This window comes from Agelaius tricolor, unplaced genomic scaffold (assembly GCF_023055355.1).
Source record: "Agelaius tricolor isolate 1412-34295 unplaced genomic scaffold, bAgeTri1.0.p SCAF_1, whole genome shotgun sequence".
In the NCBI taxonomy this organism is placed as follows: Eukaryota; Metazoa; Chordata; class Aves; order Passeriformes; family Icteridae; genus Agelaius; species Agelaius tricolor.
In genome coordinates, this window is record NW_027269261.1 from 94,205,657 (window position 1) to 94,229,290 (window position 23,634).

Sequence of the window (23,634 nt, forward strand, 5' to 3'; positions counted from 1 at the left end):
ACACCTATTGGTAGGAAAGTAAGTCTGGTAATGGTTACCTTTGGAAAGAAAAATTGAAAGCTGGAGGTCAGAGGTATTCTAGTTTTTATTTTTAAGCTCTCACATGGTCACTGAAATGTTTGTTAGCTTTCATGTTTTAAGAACAAAGATACACACTTGTTTAGTTGCTGGAAGATGTGATATTTTAGAAGATTCTTTAAGGAGCACCCTTTCTCTTTTTTTCATGTATAGAAAAATGAGCAGAATCACTGGCATCTTTTCATCTTTCTCTATTGATGTCCACTGAAGGGGAAATGATTAAGACCAAATTGTCTGTGTGGATTACACCAGAAAAGGACTGGTGTAGGTCTTTTTAATAAAATGGTAGTTGCAGATAGATGTGCAGTGTTGGATGAGAGTGGGCAGAGAATATCCTGTTGATTGGCTCTGGATCAGGTGCAGCTGCTGCTGCAAAGACAAAGATTTCTGTCTTGGCAAAAAAAAAAAAAAAGAGAAGATTTGCAGATGTATTGGGAAACTAATATATAACAAAGTATGTGAAAAAATATATTTGCATACACTATATATAGTATCATGGTATAAATATGTAGGCACACACTATTAGGGACAGAGACTTTTTTAATGTGGTAACTTGCCACGGCAATTCTTCAGTCTCTAAACTCCTTTTGGAGGCTTTTGGTAGCATCTAAGTTTTTAATCAATTTAAATAGATACAGATAACATGTATAATCAAGAGAGACTAATTTGGGCTATTTGTAGTTTTTCTTCAGTTGAAGAAACTCAAAATCAAATATCAAAATATACACCATTACACTTAATCCAGAGAACTATATTTCTCTCACAACAGCTGGATCAGAACCATGCTATAGCTAAACTCTCAGGTTCAGCACAGCCAATTTTGACTTGGTAGATGGCAGAGTATTTAGTGTCCTCGTAGCATTTCCATTTTAAAGCACAAGTTACATGCTTTCCATGATATTTCTGTAGATGCTTGGACTGTAGGCTGAGAATGTGGTTTTGCTTGCTGTTTAGAGCTGAGCTTTAAGAACTCCTCAGCTGGTATGTGTATTGATCAGCAGTGGTTCACTTAAACCCTAATGTAGCACCTGCATCATTCAATGTGGTTTTGTTTAGAGCCACTGGTTTTGTATTCACTGAGAGGGTATTTTTTGTGTTGTGCCCTAGGTGTGTAGGAGAAAATGCTTGTTGCTGGTTAGAAAATTCCCTTCTTGAGTGGTTGTGCAATGGCTTGATGATAATAGTCTTGGAAAATCTTGGGCTATTTTTGCAAGGTGACTGTAGGACTGAGCTTTTTAATAGCGAAGATTTCTTTAGTGGTTGCTTAGCTTTTCTTGTGAAGCTTTTCTTGTATTAAAACATATTGGAGGAATCAGAATGATTGAGGACTGTTTTATGTTGTACTGTGGCTTACAGTGTGTGGTAGCTGGTGTATACTTTTTAAAGGAAAAAAGATCAGTGTATGAGATCCATGGTAGTTGAAGTTCAAAGAAAGCTGTAGAGCTGCTGTGGTAGTGAAATAAAATATTAAGAAAAATAACTTTCAGACTCTTTTTAGAGAAGAACAAGTCAGGCTTTCTAAATAAATGTTATTTTTATTGAACCTTTTGTAAAGCACTGAATGTTTGCAAAATTACAGTTATTTCAAATATCACTTTTTTCATGACCAGTAATTTCCTTTTCCAAACATTCATATAAGTGCTGGTAACGGAATGTTTTCAACTGTGAAGTGTATTTGAATTTTTGGGATATTTGGTCCAGAGCTGTATGCTAAAGCATTTACTTTTGATGTATTTTATTCTGTCTACTCTGATCTCTCAATAAAATAAGGAACCTGAATGACATTTCTTTTATAAATTGAATTAGATTTTTTTTTTCCTGTTTCCTTAAATAACTTCCAGTTTTCCCCTGGGAAGACTATATTTTATGTAAAAAAAAAAGTTAGAACCTATTATTCTTCAGGCTGTATGTATTTCAGGTAGATAACCTACTAATGTTTAAGGAATAGGAATAAAGACATTGAAATTCTTCTGTGTTGTCCAGGAAAACTTAACTTACATTTCAGTGAATGTACAAAGTTGTTAATTTATTTCCTAGCCTGATGAATCAATGCAGGTATGATGCTGATGTGGTATTGTTTAGAATTATTTTTGTCGATATTGTGCCACCTGCCTTGTAGGTAGCTGGCTTATACCAATTAAAATAGATCTGTACAAGTACATATTTTCCCCTGGAAGCTACAGAGTGTCTGTAGAACATGATGAAAAGTAAAACTTGAATATGGAATAGTCTTTGTCCAGTTGGGCTCACTTGTGTATATCTTATATAGGCTCACTCACTTGTATATATCTTATAAAAAAGTTGCTGAAGTGCTTAATAAAGAGCAAAAGCAGCTAAGTCATATGCTAATTTGTTTTGTTAAAGGTCTCATTTTTGTGGATGCAGAGAGAGAGGTCTTTTTCAGTAATTTTTGGGAACTGCTGAAAAAGGAACAAACCTAAGCATAAGCCTTCAAGAGATTGAGTTCAGAACTCTTGTGAAAGCTGACCACTTGGGTGTGAGAATCTGAATGAGACTGGCTGTTTGTCCCCGACAGAGAAGATTTCTTTTTTCCTGACCAGCAAAAATATCTGCCTTCCAAAACCAGTATTTCACAGTTTTGTAGAGTAATCAATCTCAAGAAAAGTTCTGAGGCATTTTACACTTTTTTCAGTATGTTTTTTAAGTGGTATTGGTGTTTTGGCTGTAAAGAGAATGCCAGATTCTGAAAGCAGTGTAAATGTCTATTTTTAGAAATGCAGTAAATACTTTAGGCCTAAAAACTAACTTCCCAGTACTTTGTGCAACTCTATTATTCTGTTAACTATAGGAAGAAAATAAAGGCAAAGACTACATTTTTATTAAAAGATCTGTGTAAAAGTAACATCTTGTTATACACATTTAGTCAAGTCAAGAGTGAATTATACTAAAGTAAATGACTTGTTAGTGTGCAAGAATAAATAAGCGATAGAAGTCATGGAACTTTGAATAAAGTACCAATGGAGCTATATAGTGAAATAACTGAGGTATTACTGAAGTCAGAGAAGTTTGGAAGGTTGTGTAGCTTTCATTTGTTTTTGTTTTTTGCTTCTTGAAATACCTCGCATTTAGCCACTCTGAATTAGGAAGGCTTGGCAGTTGCTTTTATCAAGCAAATGAATATTGTATGGGAAGTTTGAGGTGTATATAAAATTTTTGTGTTTTCAGAAATACTCCAGTTAGGAGTTGATATTTTTTTACCTTCATGATTTGACCAGAGACAAGTTTTGGCTTGATAACATAGCAAGCTTAATCATTTTACTTGGTTGACAGTCATGTCTAAGTCAAGAGACTTGGAATACTGTATAGAGTTTGAAAGCTGAACAGAGGAATGGTAGGAAGTTAGAACTCAGCTCAAGCTGGTTGTTTTTTGGTTTGTTTTTTTTTGGTCTTGGATGTCTTTGAAGAAGGGAGAAAAAAAGCCTTCAACAGCACCAAACAGAATGCTTGATACATTCAGTCTTACTAGCTTGGAGAGTGAAAGGAGTTGTCTAGCAGTCTCTACTACTATTTTTAACAGCTCTGAATTCTGTGGTATTCATTAGAGGCCTGTCTAGCCTCTTAAGTTAATGAAACTTGATTCAATAAGGGTAAGAGTTGTAAGTGAATTATATCCTTTGGGTATCCTTCCAGGATTCTTCTGAATCTGGTTCTATTTTTGTGTGACTGGATGGGGAATGAAGTTGGATTCTGGTTTTCAGAACAGAACTTCCATTAGTTAAATACAACTCCAGAAAGGAAGAAAATGATAGATTGTGTATGCATTTTAAAAATGTAACCTGTACGTGGTACAAATTAAATTTGATTTATCACTGGCTAGTGGATAAGGCAGATTACTATCCCCCATCTTTAAGGCATATTCCATATTCAAGGATAAGACCATGTAAATAAGGAGATAGAATTGATCATATTGGTAAAATTAGAAAGTAGAAAGAAAGCCAAGTGGAAAAAAAAAGAGGGCTAATACTGCCATATCTTTCAGATGCCCAAATTTATCATCCTTTTAACAGATTTCTGTTTTTCTTTGAGCTGCCTGTTCTATTTGGGGTGCGAATGAGTTAGAGAAGTTCTGAAACCATGAAGGCATTAATTTGGTGCCTGTTGCATGCCTTTTGAGTGGGAGAAAATCTATACTGTTCTGCAAGTTCCACTGAAAACTCCCACCACTTTCATCAGCTTTATTTGACTTTTGTTCCACAGGAAACCAAACAAATAAAGTGTTTTTGACGCTTTGAGATGTGTGGTTTTGAGATTAAGGTTGCTGGCAGCAGTGAATTGTGACAGCAGAAGCAATATTTTAAAAACGAAGTTGCATTTTAGGTTCCTGAGTGGCCCTTATGAAAAAAAGGAATTTAAACTCTTACATTTAGAGCCTTTAGGTCAAGAATGGCATTTTTTTTTCCTCTACCCCACTTGGTTTTTTAAACTCTAGAGATGCAAGATTCTGAGCAATATTTGGCCCTTCTTTCAAAGGAGGGTTAGACTGGATGATTTTTAAAGGTCCTTTCTAACTTCAACCATTCTGTGATTTTGTAGTAACGGAAGTTGGAATTCTTCTGGCAATAAATATGGTGAGGGATATGAATCAACACATGAAGCTTTTCAGGTCTGTCAGCAGTAGGAGGAACAGTCCTGCTGCTGAATAGGACAGGGGACCTGGAGTGGGATGAGAAGGAGACTTTATAGAACTTAAGGTGGGTCCTCCTCATCTCAGTCCTTGGGCAAGTGATGAAGCAAATATTTCTGGAGGTCAAGATAGGAAAAGACAGATACATGATTAAGAGTTGTTGGTATTGATCTATGAAGGAGAAATTATGCCTGACTAGCCCAATAACCTTTTAAAGGAGATGAGGGGCTTGGAGATTAGGGGACAGTAGTGAATGCTATTTATCCTGAGTTCAGCAAGGCTTTCTGAACAGACTTCTATAATATTCTCAACGACAAACTGAAAAGATATGACAGAACTGCTGGGGTCAAAGGGCTGTGATCAGCAGAGTGAATTCCAGTGTCTGGCACAAGAGCCAGTCCCTAACGATGCACTCCAGAGGTTGATGCAAGAGCCAGTATTATTCAACATCTTCATTAATAACTTGGATGATGGAAAAGGTTTGTCAAACAACTGAAATCCAGGAGTAGTGAATGATAGAGAAGGACCTTGACAGAGTGGAGAAATGGGTCAACAAGAATCTAATGAATTTTCACAAAGAGAAGAGCAGAGGTCCTGCCCCTGGGGATGAATGACTTCATGTACCAGTGGATATACTGGGGGTTGACTGCTGGAATGCAGCTGTGGAGAAAACTACTTGGCTGTCCTGGTGCTGAATGTGTCAGACACAATGTGACCTTGCACACAAAACCCAAACGGCATCCTGGGTTGCTGGAGGCAGTGCATTGCCATTAGATTGTGGGTGTTCTTTCCCCTCTACTCAGTGCAAATAAGATCACACCTGGAGTGCTGGATCCAGCTCCTCAAGACCTACATGGACAGTCTGTTAATTGGTTAACATAGCTGTTAAAGGTCTGTCAAAGGACCAGAAAGGTGATGAAGAAATTGAGGTTCCTGTTATACAAAGAGGAGCTAAGAGACCTAGACTTGTTTAGCCTTGAGTAGAGAAAGTGTGGCATGGGCAGGATGGTGGTGGTAGTATCATTGGTTATCAATACTTGAATTGGAGCTTGCAATGAAGATGGAGCCAGACTCTTCTCATTGGTGCATCCTGACATGACAGAGATCATGAACCAAAACTGAAATAGAGGAACTTCAATTTAAACATAAGAGAACAGCTTTGGGGGGTGATAAGATCTCTGGCACAGGTTGCTCAGAGGGGTTGTGAAGTCTCCATCCTTGGAGACTCTAAACTGGACTGGATGCAGCACTGAGCAACCTGCTCTAGCTGACCCTGCTTGAGCAGGGCAGTTGGAATACATTACCTCTACATGGGTTCCTTCCCACCTCAGCCAGTGGTTGGGTGGTAGTAGACTGTATCAGTCTTGGAGGCTGGTCATAGTATAGAAACATAAGCCCAGTTACTAAAAACTAGAAGCCACTTAATTTTGTTTGGAACCAGTTAGTAAAGAATTGTTAGCAAATTAAAATAATAAAATCTGTGAATAAGTTTCACAATGTCAACAAATTCACAGCTTTCTCAGACACTGGCTTTCACTGATTATTAAATATGAAGAATTTTGATTTTGAAACCAGAATATCATTTGGGAGTAAGTGGTGGTTTGTCATACTGTGTTTTGTAACAACCACTTAGTAACATCTGTTTTTTAATCTATTTTCTATTTTATTTATTTATTTTAAAAACAGAACCTTTTGTGTAAGTAGAAAATGGGAATGTAAACCTAAGGTAGTATTAATTTCTGTGTCCATTTCACAGTGCCCTTCCAGCAAGGAGCATGCAACCTCTATTCTCTTGTTTTCTTCTTTACAACCCTTCCCTTTTAGTTGGTTGACTCATTGTAAGGTCCAACCAGCATTCTCTAATGCATCCTGGGATAAAGTATAATCTTCCTTCACTCCCTTATGTAGTTTGTGGCTCCCACTGTAACCATTTAACTACTTATACCTTGTCTTTCTTCCTGTGATTAACAACTTTGTTCATACTGACTCATTTGTGTGAGGCCAAGCAAAGACAGAAGAGTGCTAATATGGCTAAAACAAGAGAGATTAGACTTGCTGTCACAGAGTTTTCTAAATTCATTGTTTTCAAATGCAGTTAAAATCTAGCTAAATAGCGTAGAGACTTGACAAGTGTTGACGTAACAGTTGTTTTAAAACCAAGGGCCTGTAATTTGTACAAAGGCATTATTATGACAGTGGGTAACCTTTTTCATCTTGGCTTGAACAAGAAAAATCAAGTTTGTTGTTTGAATGCAGGAATTTTTCACACAGGTATTTTTGATTTTTACCTGTACTCTGGAGGGGGGAAACAAAGGTTAATGTGCTAGCAAAATTTGCAGGTGTTTGGAATAAAAAGTGGGAATTGGTCAGAGAAATCAAGATAGATTCTTGGCACTTGGCAAAGTTGGTAAGAGTAAATATAAAGGTAGTTAAATGAAAGGGATATTGAAAAACAGTGGTGGATGTAAGAATTCCATTTTAAATAACCAGAGATACCCTCCAGTTTGGGAAGTCTTAAAAGTTAGGTGTTTATGGAAAGTGCTTAAACCTGTGGGAGATTGATTCTTCCCCTCCCCTCTGCTAATTGCATGAACTTGGTAAAAAAATTCTTCCCAGAGAATGTAAGTTCATAATACTTTGGAGGGTTTTTTTTCATGTCAGATTGTTCTTTAATTCACTTAGTTTTATTTTTAACCAGTTTTTTACATGTTTTAAATTTTGATCAAGGCTAAAGAGTAAGATGGATTCCAGTTGTTTCTAGTGTCAGAATATTCTCTTTTATATCCTCTGGTAGGTTGATTGTTACTGAACAAGGGCTGTTTCACCTGTGTTTCCCAGGGATATATGAACTAGTAGCAAGTTGCCCATTGGTGATTGGCATCAGTGAGACCTCTCTTAGAAATACTGGCTTGTGTTCTGCTAAAATGATCTTCTCCAGTGTTGCCAAAAACCCCCCAAAACTAAACAACTCACTCCCATAAACCCTTTCAAGCTTGAAGCTGATCTTAAGTACTTCAGAAGTTTTTTATAAATTAAGGGGTATATTAAAAATTGCATTCTTATGTAAAGCCATTTGTTGTTTTATTCTAAAGTCTCCCTGAAGCTTTGTTTCATTAACACATCTCTAGAAATTAAACTTTTAGTTAAGCTTTTTTCAGTTTTGGTGAGCTATTGTTTCATTTCAAGGCATTGGGGTATCCATCAACCATATCCATCTGATATTAAAAGTAGACAAAAGGTAATTTCTGTGTGGGTTGGGATTATTGTGTAAACTCACTTTGTTGGGACCAAGACCTTTATTCTCTTTGTGCATGTGTACTTGTTTGGTTTCTTTTTTTTTTGTGTGTAATTCTTTTGTTGAGGATTTTCTTTCTAAACATAGGATGATTTGTCAGATAGCAGAACTAGATTTATCTTGTGCCTAAACTAATCTTGGTTTCCTGCTGTTTTGCAGTAGACTGCTGGCAAGGGAAAAGTTTGTCATAAAGCAAATGCAACTGCATCTTTTTCTGGTATGAGGGAAGGGTGAAAAAACAGTAGAGCCTTAAAACAGCAATTGCTGCTTGACTAAAAGTGCTTTGCTCTACAGCTAATAATTCCATTTCTTCACAGAGCTTCTTGAACTAGGAAAAATTCCTTGAATTAGGGCCAGAGGCTAATGGACTTGGCACTTGGCTATAACACAAGAAGCTTGTGGTTCTTACAGAGTTGCTACAATCCCACTGTAAAAATTGGCATATCTGATGTAGTTTGACCTGTGCTGTCTTATGAACCACTGTTCTGTTGGTCTGGGCCAAACCTGAGCAGTGTGAGGGGTTTATAGCTCTCTTGCAGTTGATACTGGGGAGCAAGTTGTCCATGAGCCAGCAGTGCCCTTGTGGCCAAAAAGGCCAATGGTATCCAGGGATGCCTTAGGGAGATCATTTCCAGCAGGTCAAGGGAAGTGATCTCCTCATCCCTGATGAGGTCAATCGGGAATGCTGTGTCCAGTTCTGGGATTGTCAGCACAAGAGAGACATGGAGGTCTTGGAGTGGGTCCAGTGGAGGGCTATGAGGATGATTAAGGGACTGGAGTGTCTCTCTCTCTGAGATAAATATGACAGGCTGAGGGAGCTGGGGCTGCTCATCCTTGAGAAGCAACAACTGAGAGGTGACCATGTCAATGTCTGTTGGTATCAGAAGGGAGAGTGCCGAGAGAAAGAAGCCAGACTCTTCTCAGTGGTGCTGAGCAATAGGACAAGAGGGATCAGGCAGAAGCTGATGCACAGGAGCTTCAACCTGAATCTGAGGAAGAACTTCTTCCTTGTATGGGTGACTATGCACTGGAACAGGTTGCCCAGAGAGGTTGTTGAGCCTCCCTCACAGGAGGCTCAGAACTGTCTAGGTGCAGTCCTGTGCCATGTGCTCTGGGATGGCACTGCTTGAGCAGGGAGGTTAGATTGGATGATTGTGGATGATTGTCTGTGGTCCCTTCCAAATTTCTTTAAATTGTCCAACACCATTCAGTGTGTGAATGTTATATTATGTACCTTGTCACAGTTCTGTAGATATAAAATGTATCACCATTGCCATTCTTCGGTCTGATAAGGATATGGAGTGTGACTAATATTTATGTATCAATGCAGAGAAATATTATACTTTGTTACTTTGTTATTGCATGAATAGCAGTTTAAAATGAATTTCAGTGAGCTTAGTTTTCTTCTCTGACATTCTTGATGAAAGATTTCCATTTTGTTAAACTGAATTCTTGCTCTTGGAACTTGTTAGCTTTTAAACTTGAAAAATATCACCAAGTTCTTTGAAACAAAGTTTTGTTAGTCAAAATCAGAAATTTCTGTAGGTTTTGGTAAATTCATTTGTAAATTTTTGTTTAGTGGTTTTGTGTGTGTGTTTGTTTAGCTGTAGTTGGTGGCAGGATTCTTTAAAAATGAATGGTCTTACAAGTGATTGGTAAATGTTTGAGCAGATCTCAAGAAGCAGGTTGCCTTGGAGAAGATTTGAATGTGTGCTGGCCTTCAGTTAATAGCTATGGGGAAGCTTTTACGCTTTTTATATTTGAAGTAGGTTACTCCTTCATGGAAGCTGTCTCAGTACTCCTGAATTTGGGCTTCAAGTTGGAAGTTATATTGCATATATATACTATGCCTTGCAGTTCAATACTTTTTCCCTGTCTGTATCATAGGCTACTTTTGTATTTTTCTCTAACTAGGGCAAAATGAGAATTGCTATACTAAGCTGTTCATATGTGCAGGTGGTCCAGTGTTCAAATAAATTTTCCATCCTTGTCAAGTATTTTAGTATATGAATGCAATGTAAATGTGTCTCTTCTTTTTCCTTTACCCATTTGGTAGTGGATACCCTGTTTTCAAGAAAACTAAATGGAAAATACAGACTTGAACGCCTTGTTCCAACTGCAGTCTATCAACATATGAAGATGCACAAACGAATTTTAGGACACTTATCTTCTGTATACTGTGTAACTTTTGATCGGACTGGCAGGCGAATATTTACTGTGAGTACAAAATCTTTATTTTTGTAGATTCTTTTCATTTTTAAGTACACATAATATGTCACCTAGTTGTTTCCAAAACCTGAATATGGGATAGATACAATGATGATGAATGAAAAGCAGAAGAAGTCCTTTACTACTGTTCCTCTCATATTTGCTTTTTAATAGCCATGCTGGTTTACACCCTAAAATAGTTTTGGTGTATGTATCTGAACACTAGAGATGTGATGGTGGTTGCTGATGTGTGTAGTTCATTGAGAAAACTGTTCATTTTCAGTGGAAAGGATTTACTCTGGATGGGTTCTTTCTTCTGGCTTTGTTTTCTCTAGCAAAAAACATAAGCAAAACAAGGAACTGCCACCATGGAATTAGATTAGGAAGTCAGAGAGAGAATAATCACATGGTGTGTTGTAACAAATGTTGGTTCACAACAAATTGTCTTTACGAAATCCTAGGAACTTTTTTCAATACTAGTGTTTTTAGTATTTTTAACTATTTGCCTTTTTTGTTGTTGTTGTTAAGTCATAAATTCTAGACAGATGTCTGAAATCAGTACTGAAATTGCAGGTTTTCAAAGGGATGGGATTTATAAAACCACATAGATGTCAGTGTAATATTTAGATTTCTTGGTTAGCAGTCAGTTTCAGGAGAGACAAAGCTTTTATAAACACACTTCATGCCAGTCCAGGATGCTTTGGCTGCATTTATTGGATTCCTACAAACACTGGATGTAATTGATACCTGTGTGGATTCAGGAGCTTGATTGTGTCCTTTTAACCTCATGTCAGATAGCTTGAACAATGCTGATAGAAGTACAGTTCAGGTTTCCTATTTTGCCTTGCAGTCCTAACTTCTAAAATTCTTTCAAGGCAGTTGTAAATATGATTCTCCCTTTTGCCCACATATATCTTGCTGTGTCCCATGGGGAAATGTATGGTTGAAGGAATGGGACACCTTGCAGTGTTCTGAACAGGCTTATTTATTAGTTCACTTGTTACTTCAGGCATAGAAGAGATTCATTTTCATATTTATTTTGTTTTTGTCACCAAGCTGAGTCACAGGCATTAAAATCTTATGTCCTGTGGTTTATACATGATTTACTTGCCAGGAAATAGGCTCTGTGTTGTGGGTTTATTTTGTATATGACATGGCAGAATGCATGAAAGAAACAAACTGCTGTTACAGTCAAGAGAATTTTCTCATAAAATCTAAGAGAGAAGTAGAACAACCTGAAATAAAATGGGAGATGGAGATGGGTGATATGTTTCTGTAACCCCAGAGTTTTGCTGGCATTCCTTTGCTGACTGGTGTCCTGGTCTAATTGCTTGAAAGAAAGGTCCCAGTTTAGATCATGATTACTTCAGGTGTTAAATAAAGTGGCCATAGATATTAATTGTGGTTGCTGAATTTTCATTTTGGAGGGCCTAGGACTGAACTTCTTAACTCTGTACTTTTAGGTAAATCCAGTGTTCTTTGGGTAGATGTTTAAGGGGTTGTTGGCAAATGGTTATATTCCCCATTTCATTAAAACCCAAATTACTCTAGCTGGCCTCATATAGTCAGTGGATAAACAGTCATGAACTGTTGTGTTGTAATTGCATCTGTATAATGAAATGTGCCAGTTCTTTTCAATCTAGACCACTGCAACTACTAAAGTCTCTAGTGTGGTATGTAAATTTGCGTGTATCAGTAGGGAATTGTTCTTCCCTTACATTTTTACTCTGCAGCCTTCAGTGTGATGTTAGTTAGTTGTGTTGTTTTAGATTTGTAATTGGTTCTGGAAACTGCATCATAATTGTTTCCTGTTCCACCTGACATCTGAAGGATTGAAAGCCTCTAAATTCAAGGTTTGTTCATGTTCTGTTTCAAGTTAAAAGGAAAAAAAGGTGTTCTCAGCACATTTTTGAGTCATAGTCTGACAACATCTGGGAGATGTTGTCCTTGCTAGAAAGATGTTACTTCTATTTTGCCTAAAGACAATGGAAATGGGACATTGTACATTTTTCCTTACCAGCTTAGTTGTCTTTATTGTGTTAACGTAGCAAGGTTGTGGTGCTGGGGGGGCTTCTGTGAGAAGTTGCCAGAAGCTTCTTCCATGTCTGGCAGAGCCAATGCCAGCTGGCTCCAAGAGACACCCACTGCTGGCCAAGGCTCAGCACATCAGTGATGGTGGTAGTGCCACTGGGATAATGTATTTAAGAAGGAGAAGAAAAATCACAGGGTGGCTGCAGTTGGGAGAGAGGAGTGAAATAAGTGAGAGAAACAGCACCGCAGACCCTATCATGAGTGAAAGAAGGAAGAGGTGTTTCAGGTGCTGGGATAGATATTCCCTTGCAACCTGTGGGGAAGACTGTGGTGAGGTAGCTGCTCCCCTGCAGCTTGTAGAAAATTTGTGTTCTGGTTCTGCTGAAAAGCATGACTTGCAGAACCCATGCACAAAAATACTGTCTTCTCTAGTTCCTGCACTACTTAAATTTCTGACTGCATAAACCTCCTTTTCTCCTCACCTTTATTTTCCTGTCTCTGCTGAGATTGTTCTTTCTAGGGAATAATAAACAGCATTGTGTAATAGTCTGTGTAAGATTTCCAACCCAAGATTAATTTGTGTGCTGCTTGGCAGTTTCACTTCATCCCACAAGTGTGTGTAATGGTAGGAAAATGAACCAATTTTACTCCATACCTTGGTAATGCAGTCATCAATTCTCTCTTGGTGCTGAAGTTGTTTTAGGATTCACTTTTGACAGATGCTTTTTAATAGGTATATAATTTGTAACAGTTGTGGATATAACCTTGGAAACATGAGCTGTGATGTAAGCCAAATACCCTTGCTAGTAGAATTACAACAGTATTTTAAGAGTTGTGGATTGTCCCATTCAGATCAGAAAGTAACACATGAATTTGTCTGAAGTCTATTATTGATGTCTTGCCAAGGGGCTACAGAATTTATAATTTTACCTTAGTTTTTTTCTCTTTTGTTTTCCTTTCCCCTGCCTTATTTTTGCCTCATTTTCATTGTTGAGACTTGGCTGACAGTATTTTTTCTCTGCAGTGGAGATGTACAACATGTGCCTCTATAGTGACACTATAGCCAGCTGGCAGGGAGCAGGCCCGTTTTATGCTGATCTTCTTGCCTTGGTTTGCTACTACTAAAAAGACCTCTGGGGACCCTCCAGGTGGTATTAGGTGCCACAACTATTTTTTTTTCCTTGCTGACCATTTTACATCTTTGTCTGTAACTGATTTCTACCTCTTCTAGTGTTGGGTCTGCCATTCCCTCCCCCTACTTTCAGGTCTCTCTTGAGCAGTGAGGCTCTTATTTGCAGTTTGACACACCAGCAAGCACACATACCCTTCTGTCTCAGCTTCTTGGGTTTTTTGGTGGTGACTGCATTTTGAGAAGAATATGCAAGCTTCTTCATACTCCAGTCTCATATCATGGTAACAGAACCACATGAGCAGATACTATCTTTCAGACAGTTGTAACATCCTTACTGACAAACTGATGATGGACAGGTTAGATGTGTGGACTGTGAGACTGTCAGATTAAGGCATTTTCAGGTTTGAAGGGCTGTGATTAGCAACACGAGGTCCAGCTGGAGGCCAGTCACTAGTGGTGTACTACAGGCTTTGGTACTGGGACCGGTACTCTCTCATGCTTCATTTAAGGACCTGGGTGACAGAACAAGAGGGTGCCTTCAGTAGATGCTCAGAAGAAAACAAAACCTGAGTGGTGCATACAGCATCATGTTCTAGCTGACCCTATTTGAGCAGGGAGTTTGGACTAGACCAAAGTATCTTCTCACTTCAGCAATTCAGTGATTCTGTCCTCTGTTCATTGCTGTAACTCAGACTCTGGTTGTGTTCCTTGGTCTGGCACTGTGGCAGTCTAGCAGTTAAAAGAGGCAAATGTGTTCCACAGAATCTCACTATGGAAGTTCTATGCATAGGTAGAAATAGTATAGGCTGTATCATTGCTCTTCTCACCCAAGAGGCAAAAAATATAATTATGAACAAGCTTCTGTAACTATTTCCTTTGCCTGGTGGTATTTTATAAAAGGTAGATGATAGTATTGCCATGCCTTCTGCTGTCTTTAAAGTGCAATTGCTAGATTACAGAGGCAGATGTGCAGAGGCACTGTAAGTAGATGGAATAGGAAAAACTGGTGACATTTTATAAGGGTGGTGTCACATTGTAACTTGTAGCACTTGTGTGTGTCCAGTAGCAGATCAGTGCTCTGGATATTGTAACCCAACTTTGTATTGCTTCTAAACCTAAGTAATTGAATTAAATGTTTACAATAAACCTTGTCTGTCAGTGTGTGTGCAGTGTTCAAATGTCATGGTATTGAGCCATGGTGCGGTGCAGATGCTCAGACTTTCAGGAAGGCACAGAAATGCAATAAAAAATGAAGGAATGAGTTCTGAATTTTTGTTAGGGCTGGCAATTTGTTGTGTATAGGCCAGTAGCTGTTAGAAGTGTGTAGGAAGACCAGCAAAACTTTAGTTAAGGATGAATATGTAGATGAAACCTCTTGAATTTGTTGAGAAAGAATGATCATTTTGATGTTTATGTGAATGTGAATATTTAAGCAGGTTTATAATAGTTTGTCCTAATAACAGAATAGCTGTTCATAAATGCTCTTTACCTAACTTGTTGTGATAAGTATGATGATGATGAAACTAGGAAGATAAGGAACATATGTAGGTATAAATGATAGACTATACCAGTTTATAATTAACTTTCACTTTTAATGTAAATCTTTATTTTAATGTCTTGCAACAACTTCTTCATTTGTGCTGGATTTTTGGAAAAAGTGTCTTACTGAAGCATAAACCAACATGCTGTAGGATTTGTGATCTGTATTATAAATGCATCGTGATTTGTATATACTGTTGAGAATCAATGTAAACTTGTGTTTTGAATGCAGTGTGGAGAACTGTTAAAAGCATGGGTGGGAGTATCTGCATGTCACTAGTTCTGTTTTTCACTTCACTGTGCTAACTCTAGCATCAAAACAGCCAATGGTGTGGTTGAAATTATTTCTACCTTACTTCTAGGGGTCAGATGATTGCCTTGTAAAAATCTGGGCAACCGATGATGGAAGGTTGTTGGCTACCCTGAGAGGGCATGCAGCTGAAATATCTGATATGGCAGTAAACTATGAAAACACCATGATAGCTGCTGGAAGCTGTGATAAAATGATCCGAGTTTGGTGCCTTCGAACTTGTGCACCCTTAGCAGTCCTGCAGGGCCACAGTGCATCTATAACATCATTGCAGGTAGGTTTTTACTTTGCCAAAATCAGTCATGAGAACGTTCAGCATAATAGAAATGCACGCCTGGCAAGTAAGCTTGAAGTGAGAAGGAATTTTTATGATATGCATTGTGAAAAAACACGTTTATTGTCAAAATGCCTGACCTTTGAAGAATCCCAGACATAATCCTTGTTCAAAAAAATTGCATGACATGTATGGGCAGTTCTGTTTTGAAGTACCATTTCTTTGAAGGCTGTAATTCTGAGCACAAGTGCATTGAGTAAAAACTGCAGTCACTGGGAGTACTGTGGTTTTGTTTGCATGAGTTACATTCTATTGTGCAACTTGGTTGGTGGGGAGGGAGGAGGTACCTGGAGGGCTTTGGCAAGTACCCCAGAAGGGTCGTTCTGGAGTTCTGGAGGGAGTGAGAGAGCAACATTTTGTTATTTTGGTATTCATTCCAATCAGTTTCCCTTAAGTATGGTTTGAGGCTTGACTTTTTTTTTTTTTTCCTGTTGAGATGAATTGGGGAATTCCTTAGCACATCTGGAACAGATTAACAGGAAAACTTTTCTTTTTTCTTCCTCCTTTTCCCAGTTCTCTCCACTATGCAGTGGCTCAAAGAGATACTTATCTTCAACCGGGGCAGATGGAACTATATGCTTTTGGCTGTGGGATGCTGGCACCCTTAAAATAAAGTTAGTTGCTATTTTATTTATTGCTACTTCTGTTTATGTGATTAAGAATGATGTACAAATATAGAGAAAAATGTGACTAAACCAAGCTTGTCATTTTGTCATTGACTACTTCAGTATATGATTGTTGGGTATGATCTATTTCTGATGTAGCTATAGCTTGCTTGCTTATCTCTTAAAAACTAATTTGTTAATACAACATTTTGGGGATTGATAATGTATATCTGTTAATTTAGAAAATGATCCACTGTTAGGGTTTTTTGTTTAATATAATGTCAAAGTTGGCACTCCATTATTCTGATGTCATCACAATTTCAAATGAAATTAAAATTATGTTGATAAAATTATTGTGATATATATTGCAAAATCCATTTTTAAAGGAGACAGTAATGTCGTAGTATGAATCAGAATAGAATATTTTTAATGTTTGTTGTTTCCTTACCTGTGTTTACCTTTTCGTAGTTGCCCTTGGCTGTAACATGGCAGAAGGCAGAATTCTTGGACAGCCATTATTGATGGCTGAAGTTGTGCCTGAAGTTTCTGCCTTCAAAGTTACTAAAAATGTTGTCAGGACTTTCATACACAGTTTTTTAAAATCAGCTTGCTCAGCGGCTTTCAAATGTTCTTTGCTCTTTATTTTCCTTTATCACTAAAACTTATAGCTTAAAATTGGAAATAGTTGTTTTAGTAATCATCAGTGATTTAGCTCTGATGATGGGATATATTCTTATGGATATATGCTCCTCACAGGTAAGTTCAATTTTCTTGTAGTTTTGGTAATTGCTGCTAGAATCTTTTTCTTCCTGTGTGCTGAGGTTGTGCAGAGCATGCAGGCACACTTGCATAGGTACTTTTCTAGTGGTTAGGGCCTTAACTATTTTGATGTTCCCTGGATGTTTTGTCTCTCTTTTGGTACTGTAAGTGAAGCTGTGTCTCACATTCTTACTCCTCTGTTGCCTAGTGCATGCTGTAATCAAATTAAGACTCCCCTTTTTACTGAGGACAGGAGGAGATAGCTTACATGCTTATTTTTGTGTGAAGGAAAGGAGTTGCCACCACATTATTTTTCTTAAGGCTTCCTAAATCTGAGATCTTATTGACAAGATGAAATTTTAGTCTCTCTGACTGGTAAACCTCTTGAGCCCACATGTTTTTTTTCTTTTATCTTTCTCTTTTCTTTCTTTTCTTCTCTTTTTCCTAAATAAATGTTTAGTCTATGGAATTGATTTTTGAAACTAATTCTGTCATTAGAAAATAGTGAATCCTTGAGAGTTAGGTAGATTATAATATATAAGCTGGGAGATGATTATTTAGAAATCATGAAAGTTTGAATGAATCATGGAGTTGGATGAGATTTGTCCTGAGATAAAACTTAGAGAGGGAGAAAATTGGTACCTATTATGGTAGGGGATTCTCCCATGGTGATGTATAATTGTAGAATAAAAATTTTTAGTGATGTGCTCAGCAAATATTAAAAGAAGAGAAGATATTTGAGGAATGCTTTCATGTAAAAGTCATTTCAACAGATGTGATTAGACAGGGGCATAGAGAAAAAAGATCAGTTGAGATGTCTTGTGCAGCACAGCAAGGAAGTGGTTTGGTAACCTAAGTCATGCCAGTGACTCGTGTTGCTTAACAACAGAGTGCAGATTAAATTTTGAGACTGGAATTTTTCTACTGCTCTTACCTTCTGTTTTTCAAATACTTTTTATGTTGGGTTTGAGAAGAGAGAGGAAGTCATTAAGCTGTATTCAGTCTGGAAAAAAGGAATACATGAAGATGAGTAATGGACAGTTGTGAGTGTGTTGAAGAGGGAATGTAATGAGGAATTGCTTGTGGGCCCTTAAGGTTCTAGAAGGTATCAAATTAAAGTATCAATTTTCAAAGTGGAAAGAGATGGTTCTTTACAAAACATGCAACTGAGTTACAAAACTCCTTGCCACAGGGTATTATGCATAATATGAAGATATTAAAAGGCATCACTGTGTGCTTTTTCTTCTTTTAGGTCTTTGTTTAAGAGAGCTGTAATGTATTTGAAGTAATTGATGCATTTTAATCCAAACTAAAACTTGATAAAAATGTCTAAATTAGAAACAAGTATGTCTTTTAGGCCTGGAGTATAATTGTGTGCCATTTGTAATACCAAAAACAGTTGGACACACAGATGAGTCTTAATTTCCTGAATTGAACAGTGTACTACTAATTTAGGGAAATTGTTAGTTAGGGGAAGTTTTACTTAATGTGCTAAGCTAAAAACCTTCCTAACTGTGCTTATCATGATTATTCCAGTAAACCAAAATAAATTTTACTGGGAAACTTGCAATCCAGTGTAATTTTCCACAAGAAGGCTGCATTGCGTGGCCAGTGCAGCTCAGCAATGGATGTATATTGTCAGAGCAGTTTTCAATGAGGTGATTGCACTTCATACAACTTGGATGTGGTTCTCCTTCCAGAGCTGCAGAAGCGTGGCAGGTTCCCTCTACATCCATTCAGTTATGTGCTGGGGCAAAACAAGTATCAGCAAAATAAGAGCATCAAGAGAAAGAAAGATGCCTGTTAATTTTTGTCATAAGGCATTTTTGCCATAATGTCATTTTTGAAGTTAAATTAAAAAAATATGATGTGTAGGCCATCTGGAAAAGAGTATCACTGGTAAGATGGGAGGTTTATCCTTCCATTTATCTATGTAGTAAAAAATACAGGCTTTCTTCTGTTCAATATTTCTGAAGAGGAGGAAAGCTGGCAGGGACAATAAGATCTTACCATGGTTGTTCAGCCTCTGAGCTTGCTGCCCTGTGTCTTGTTCTAGTACAACTCCCACCCCCGAAAGGAGAAATTGGAGCTTTCAAACAAGACTTAGAGTTCTGAGTAGTTCAGGGGAAAGATGCTGTAACTTGTTTAAGTCAGAACTTGAATTCATGTTCCTCCTGAGCTTGACTGCACCCTGCTCTACAAGGATGCAATTTATATCAGTGATGAAAATGTGTTACTAAATTATCCAATGCTTCAAATGGGGATGGGTGGTAAAGTCTTGAAATTTTAGCTACTTTAAAGAAAAAAAATCAATATCCCATGCCTGCTTTTTGTACTGAACACTCCTCGAATCACCTGGTGCCCCTGGTGAGGGGAAACTTCATGATGATCATGTGGTTGATTGATTGTCATTTCAAGATGATTGGCAGTGCCATTAGTACTTTGCTCAACTTTTTCATGGAATACGGGAAAGGCAGAGTTGGTATTGTGTTCAGTGTGCTCTCAAAAATAATCAGTGTACTTTCTGTGGTTTTTCCTTATCTTTGCAAATGTTTATTTTGTTTCATTCTCAGATTGCAAAAATCTTGTAACTCAGCTTTGCCAACAACTCTGCTGCAGTTAATATTATTTAATTAACAGTATGTCTGAAATTAGTTGGTCTCCTATTTTTTGATAGCCTTGTTAATTGAGGCATGTTCTATGTTTGGGTCAGACATATAGCTCAGTCTGGAGATGTTAGTGACAGCTTTGTTTTGATGAACTGCAAAAGGACATACTACAATAGATTTAGTGTCACAGGATGAGAGAGACATTGGTGCAGCTGACCACAAAATTCTCAGTTTGTTCAAAGGAAAGTGAGCAACCTTGTTCACATGATTCTGTGATTAGTGTGGATGCATGCTCTTTAGTGTTACAGGGGCACCTGTGTGCTCCTCTTTCCTTGAAGAGATTTATGACCAGGAAGCTATCATGTCTGTCTAAAAGCAGTAACATTCCAGGTAGATTAATTCAGTTTCCAAACAGAGGAAGACTGGTTGTTGCTGCAGGCAAGGAATTCACAGAATGTAGCCCCAACAAGATGGTAAAACAATTGAAAATTTAGGCAGTCAAGTCTTACCTTGGGTTTAGTCTTTTACTATTCTAGGTGGTGATAGTAAACACAGGAGTTGAATCCTACATCAGTTTGCAGAAGGGAGGAGTGACAAAGTCTGCCTCAGCAGAAACTAAATATTCATGTGCTTCATTCAAGTTTAAGGGAGAATTATTATAACTGGTCAGTGCATCACGGTTAAATTAGTTGCACTGTGAAATATTTGCCTATATATCCTTTCAGAGGAAGACACTGAGTTTCATTTTTCTTGTGCCACCTGTTTGCATCACAAGTTTGCAGTGTTAGCCTGTTACTGACAGACCATATGAGCAAGGCAGCAGAACCGTCTCACAGATTTGAATAGAGGAACTTGGTGTACTGCTTTTCTTATCTATTTATTTTCCCATAATTTTAAAAAGATGGAAAAAAATCTCAGGAAAAACACGTGCTGATTTTGACATTCCTGTTTTGGACAGGACACTGATTTCTCAATTGTCATCAGCGTCATGTGATATTTCCCATCTGCTTTATGTCATGGTTTGATGCTGGTGCAATGCCAGTGCCCCCATGAAAATACACCCTCCCTGGTGTCTGCTGTGAGATGTGACCAGGAATAAGCAAAGCAGGCCCCCACTTAGAAATAAAGAAAACTTTATTAACTACACTACAACTATACGTAAAAAGGAACACACAGGAAAAATGAAAACCTTCCAAAAACATTTCCTCCTCCCCCCACCAAATTTCCAATCCATCCCTCAGATCACCAACCCTCAGTCCATCACCATCCTTTAGATAATCAATTCTCAGTTCATCAAGAGGAGAGGAGTCCCTCTTGTGCCATGGGCTTCCCCAGGAAACACAGTTGAAATCTCGTGTGTTTCCATGTGACTCGTGGCACCGCCCGGAGTACATCTGCCGTCGTGACCTCTTCCTTTCATGTCCAGTGCTCTCACCACTGCACATGGACCAGAGCTGCTTCTAGGGTTGTCCTTTTAAGGATGCTTTGTCCTGTTCCAAAAAGAGCACAGTCTCACCTTTGGGACACCTGTCCCCTCCAAATTTCACCCCCTGGGGCCGTGGGGTCTCAACACTGAACCCTCTTGGCTCTGAGCCATTGCCTCCCCCTGGATGCAGTCTCTGTGTCACAAGGAACATGGTTCTGTCCATGGCTATAACAAGAAAAGTCCAGCTAAGGCCACTCCATCATCTCTTCCCACCTAGGATTCTTCTCTACTCTTCTGACATCCTTCACTTGCCCAGACCTTCACACTTGCACATTTCCTTCTTCCATTTCATCTCTATCTCTCTTCTAGGAAAGGTTAATGTTCTGCAAAGTTTTCATTGTCCAAAAAAGGGTTAAAAGCTCGGGCTCTGCCCGCCCGGATCGCCCGGATCTCCCAGCCACCTTCTCGCTGCACCGCCCCCTTCCCCCCCCACACCCCTTCTCCTTCTCAGCCGTGCTGCCGGCACATGTTATCAAGTTTCAAGGTAGCAGTCACAGGCACAGGCTGTACTCTCTCTCTCTCTTGGGGTGGCTGCCCGATGCCTCCTGGTGCTTCTCCCACCCTTCCATCCTCGGGCCCTCTTCACCTCCCATCTCTGTCCAAGCCCTGGCCTACCTCACCCGGCCGCATGGCTCCCCTACCCCGCCCAGCCCGCAGCTGGGCCAGGGGACGGATCCGAAATCTTTCCCCACCGGAACCCAAGAGAGCTTCCCCTGGGAATGCTCTGCTTTTAACCCCTGTGTTCTCAGAGGTGTATCCATGTCCCCAGTGGCCACACCAGGTGCCAATATTCAAATCTGAATACCTATTGGATTGACCACAGCATATCCCAGAAAACTTACTTCCTCTCAAACCACGACACTTTATTATGCAGAGGGCACTTGGTATTAAAGGGGCTGGTAATACATCACAACTCAGATATGCTGAACCTTTTTCATTAACTTGTGAATGAAGACTTAAATTACAGAGATTATATCACACATCTTCACATCTGTGAAGAAGTCTTGCTTTAACTACTACATATGACCAGAGTTTGGCTAGTCTGCATTTTAGATTAATAAACTAATAAAACACTTAATAAATACATTGAAAATGTATTTAAAGTGAAACACTTTAATGGCCCTGGAGAGAAACAGCTTTTGTCCCCTTTCCACACTTCACAAAAATATTGATTGCCCCACTCATTTTGCAATCTGCTGTATTATAGAAGAGCACTGTAATCTCTTGTCTCCTAATGCCTAAAATAGCACACATTGGAGAGACGCAAGTTTGAGAATTTAAATTGATTTTCTGAACTAGAATGTAAGTGCATACTTTCTCTATTTTGTAGCTGTCCTAATGCCAAAGGCAGAGTTCACAAACAACAGTGGAAGAAAATAACAAACTATTTATTTATATTTGTTCCAAGTTATGTACACTGCGTATTGAATTGTTTGATAGTTCTTGTTAGTATATAAGTTAAGGAGCATTTCAACTGTTTTGTAGGAAAGATCTTTGTCTTGATTATAAAGATCTTGTATCTTGTGAAGTTTTCTTGTTACAAATCTGCATGGAGTTACCTTGAAACTCCTGCAGGAAAGGTCACAGAAACAGCCTATAGTGAATGGATAATTTGGAGAGAGTCCTTAACAGGTACTGCTGATGTTTATTACTTTGTGTTATGCATAAACATCACCAAGGTTTAATGCTTATTACTTTTTTTGAGATATCAATAACTGATTAGTGGAGAAAGATTTTTTTTTATGCATCTGCCTTCAGGTGAAATGAATTATACAGGCCATTTTGCTTTTAAAAGAGAACATTTTGGATAAGTTCTGAATATGCATTCTTTTATGTTAGAGCAAATCTTTAGTGATGACACTCGTGGGTGTAGTGCTGCTGTTCTCTCGTAAGTTAATTCTTTGAGGGAAGATTGCAGATGGCATACTGTGCAAGACCACCTACTGGTTTGAGATTGCTGTAATGCATGAACAGAATTGAAATAATTATTGAAGAACTTGATCTGATTTGTTTTGGTTTTACACATCCTTAAAGTGCCAGGTTCACTGAAGCTTTAGTTTGGCTTGCACATCAGATTCTGAAATGCCTAGAGAAAAGTGAGGGCCATAAAGTAAAATCTCGTACAAACTTCAGTCTTTGTCCTGACATTTTGGGTACTGTTTGAAACTAACCTACAAGGATATATGTCATTTGAATAAACTCTTATATTCTAATACCATGAAAAACTCCAAATTTATTTAAATTTCTTTGATATCCTTGTCTGTATAGAGCACCCAGCTCTGTTTCTCTCTTGTCAAAGCAAGCATATGCCACAGAAGAAAACCAGGACACCCAGTGGTTTAAAATTGAACATCATGGGAAACTGGCTCAGTTCTGCCTTGCTGATAACTTCAGGAGAGTGTTTTGTATAGCAATATCAGAAGGGAATGGGATTTAAGTTACGTTACAACTCTTGTTGATGCATGGATTACTTAGTCCATCTGGATGTCTTAGTTTCCTGAAGATCAGATCATGAAGCATAGTCACACAAAATTGTTTATAAATGGGCAGCCATCTGTTCCTTTATATTTAATTTTATCCTTCTGTCCTTTATTTCTAAGATA

The 23,634-nt window shown here is 38.3% G+C and overlaps 1 protein-coding gene across 3 annotated transcripts in view; it reads left to right on the plus strand.

The window, feature by feature from the left end:
• PHIP (pleckstrin homology domain interacting protein) overlaps window positions 1-23,634 on the plus strand; it is a 108,889-nt gene that overhangs the window by 11,864 nt on the left and 73,391 nt on the right. For all 3 annotated transcript variants that reach the window (XR_011681834.1, XM_071444345.1, XM_071444335.1), the window contains exons 7-9: window positions 10,075-10,235; window positions 15,291-15,512; window positions 16,086-16,186. Coding sequence is in view for 2 of the 3 variants with exons in the window: in XM_071444345.1 (XP_071300446.1) it covers window positions 10,075-10,235; window positions 15,291-15,512; window positions 16,086-16,186 (484 nt within the window). In the remaining variant the exon portion in view is untranslated. The remainder of the gene's footprint in view (window positions 1-10,074; window positions 10,236-15,290; window positions 15,513-16,085; window positions 16,187-23,634) is intronic.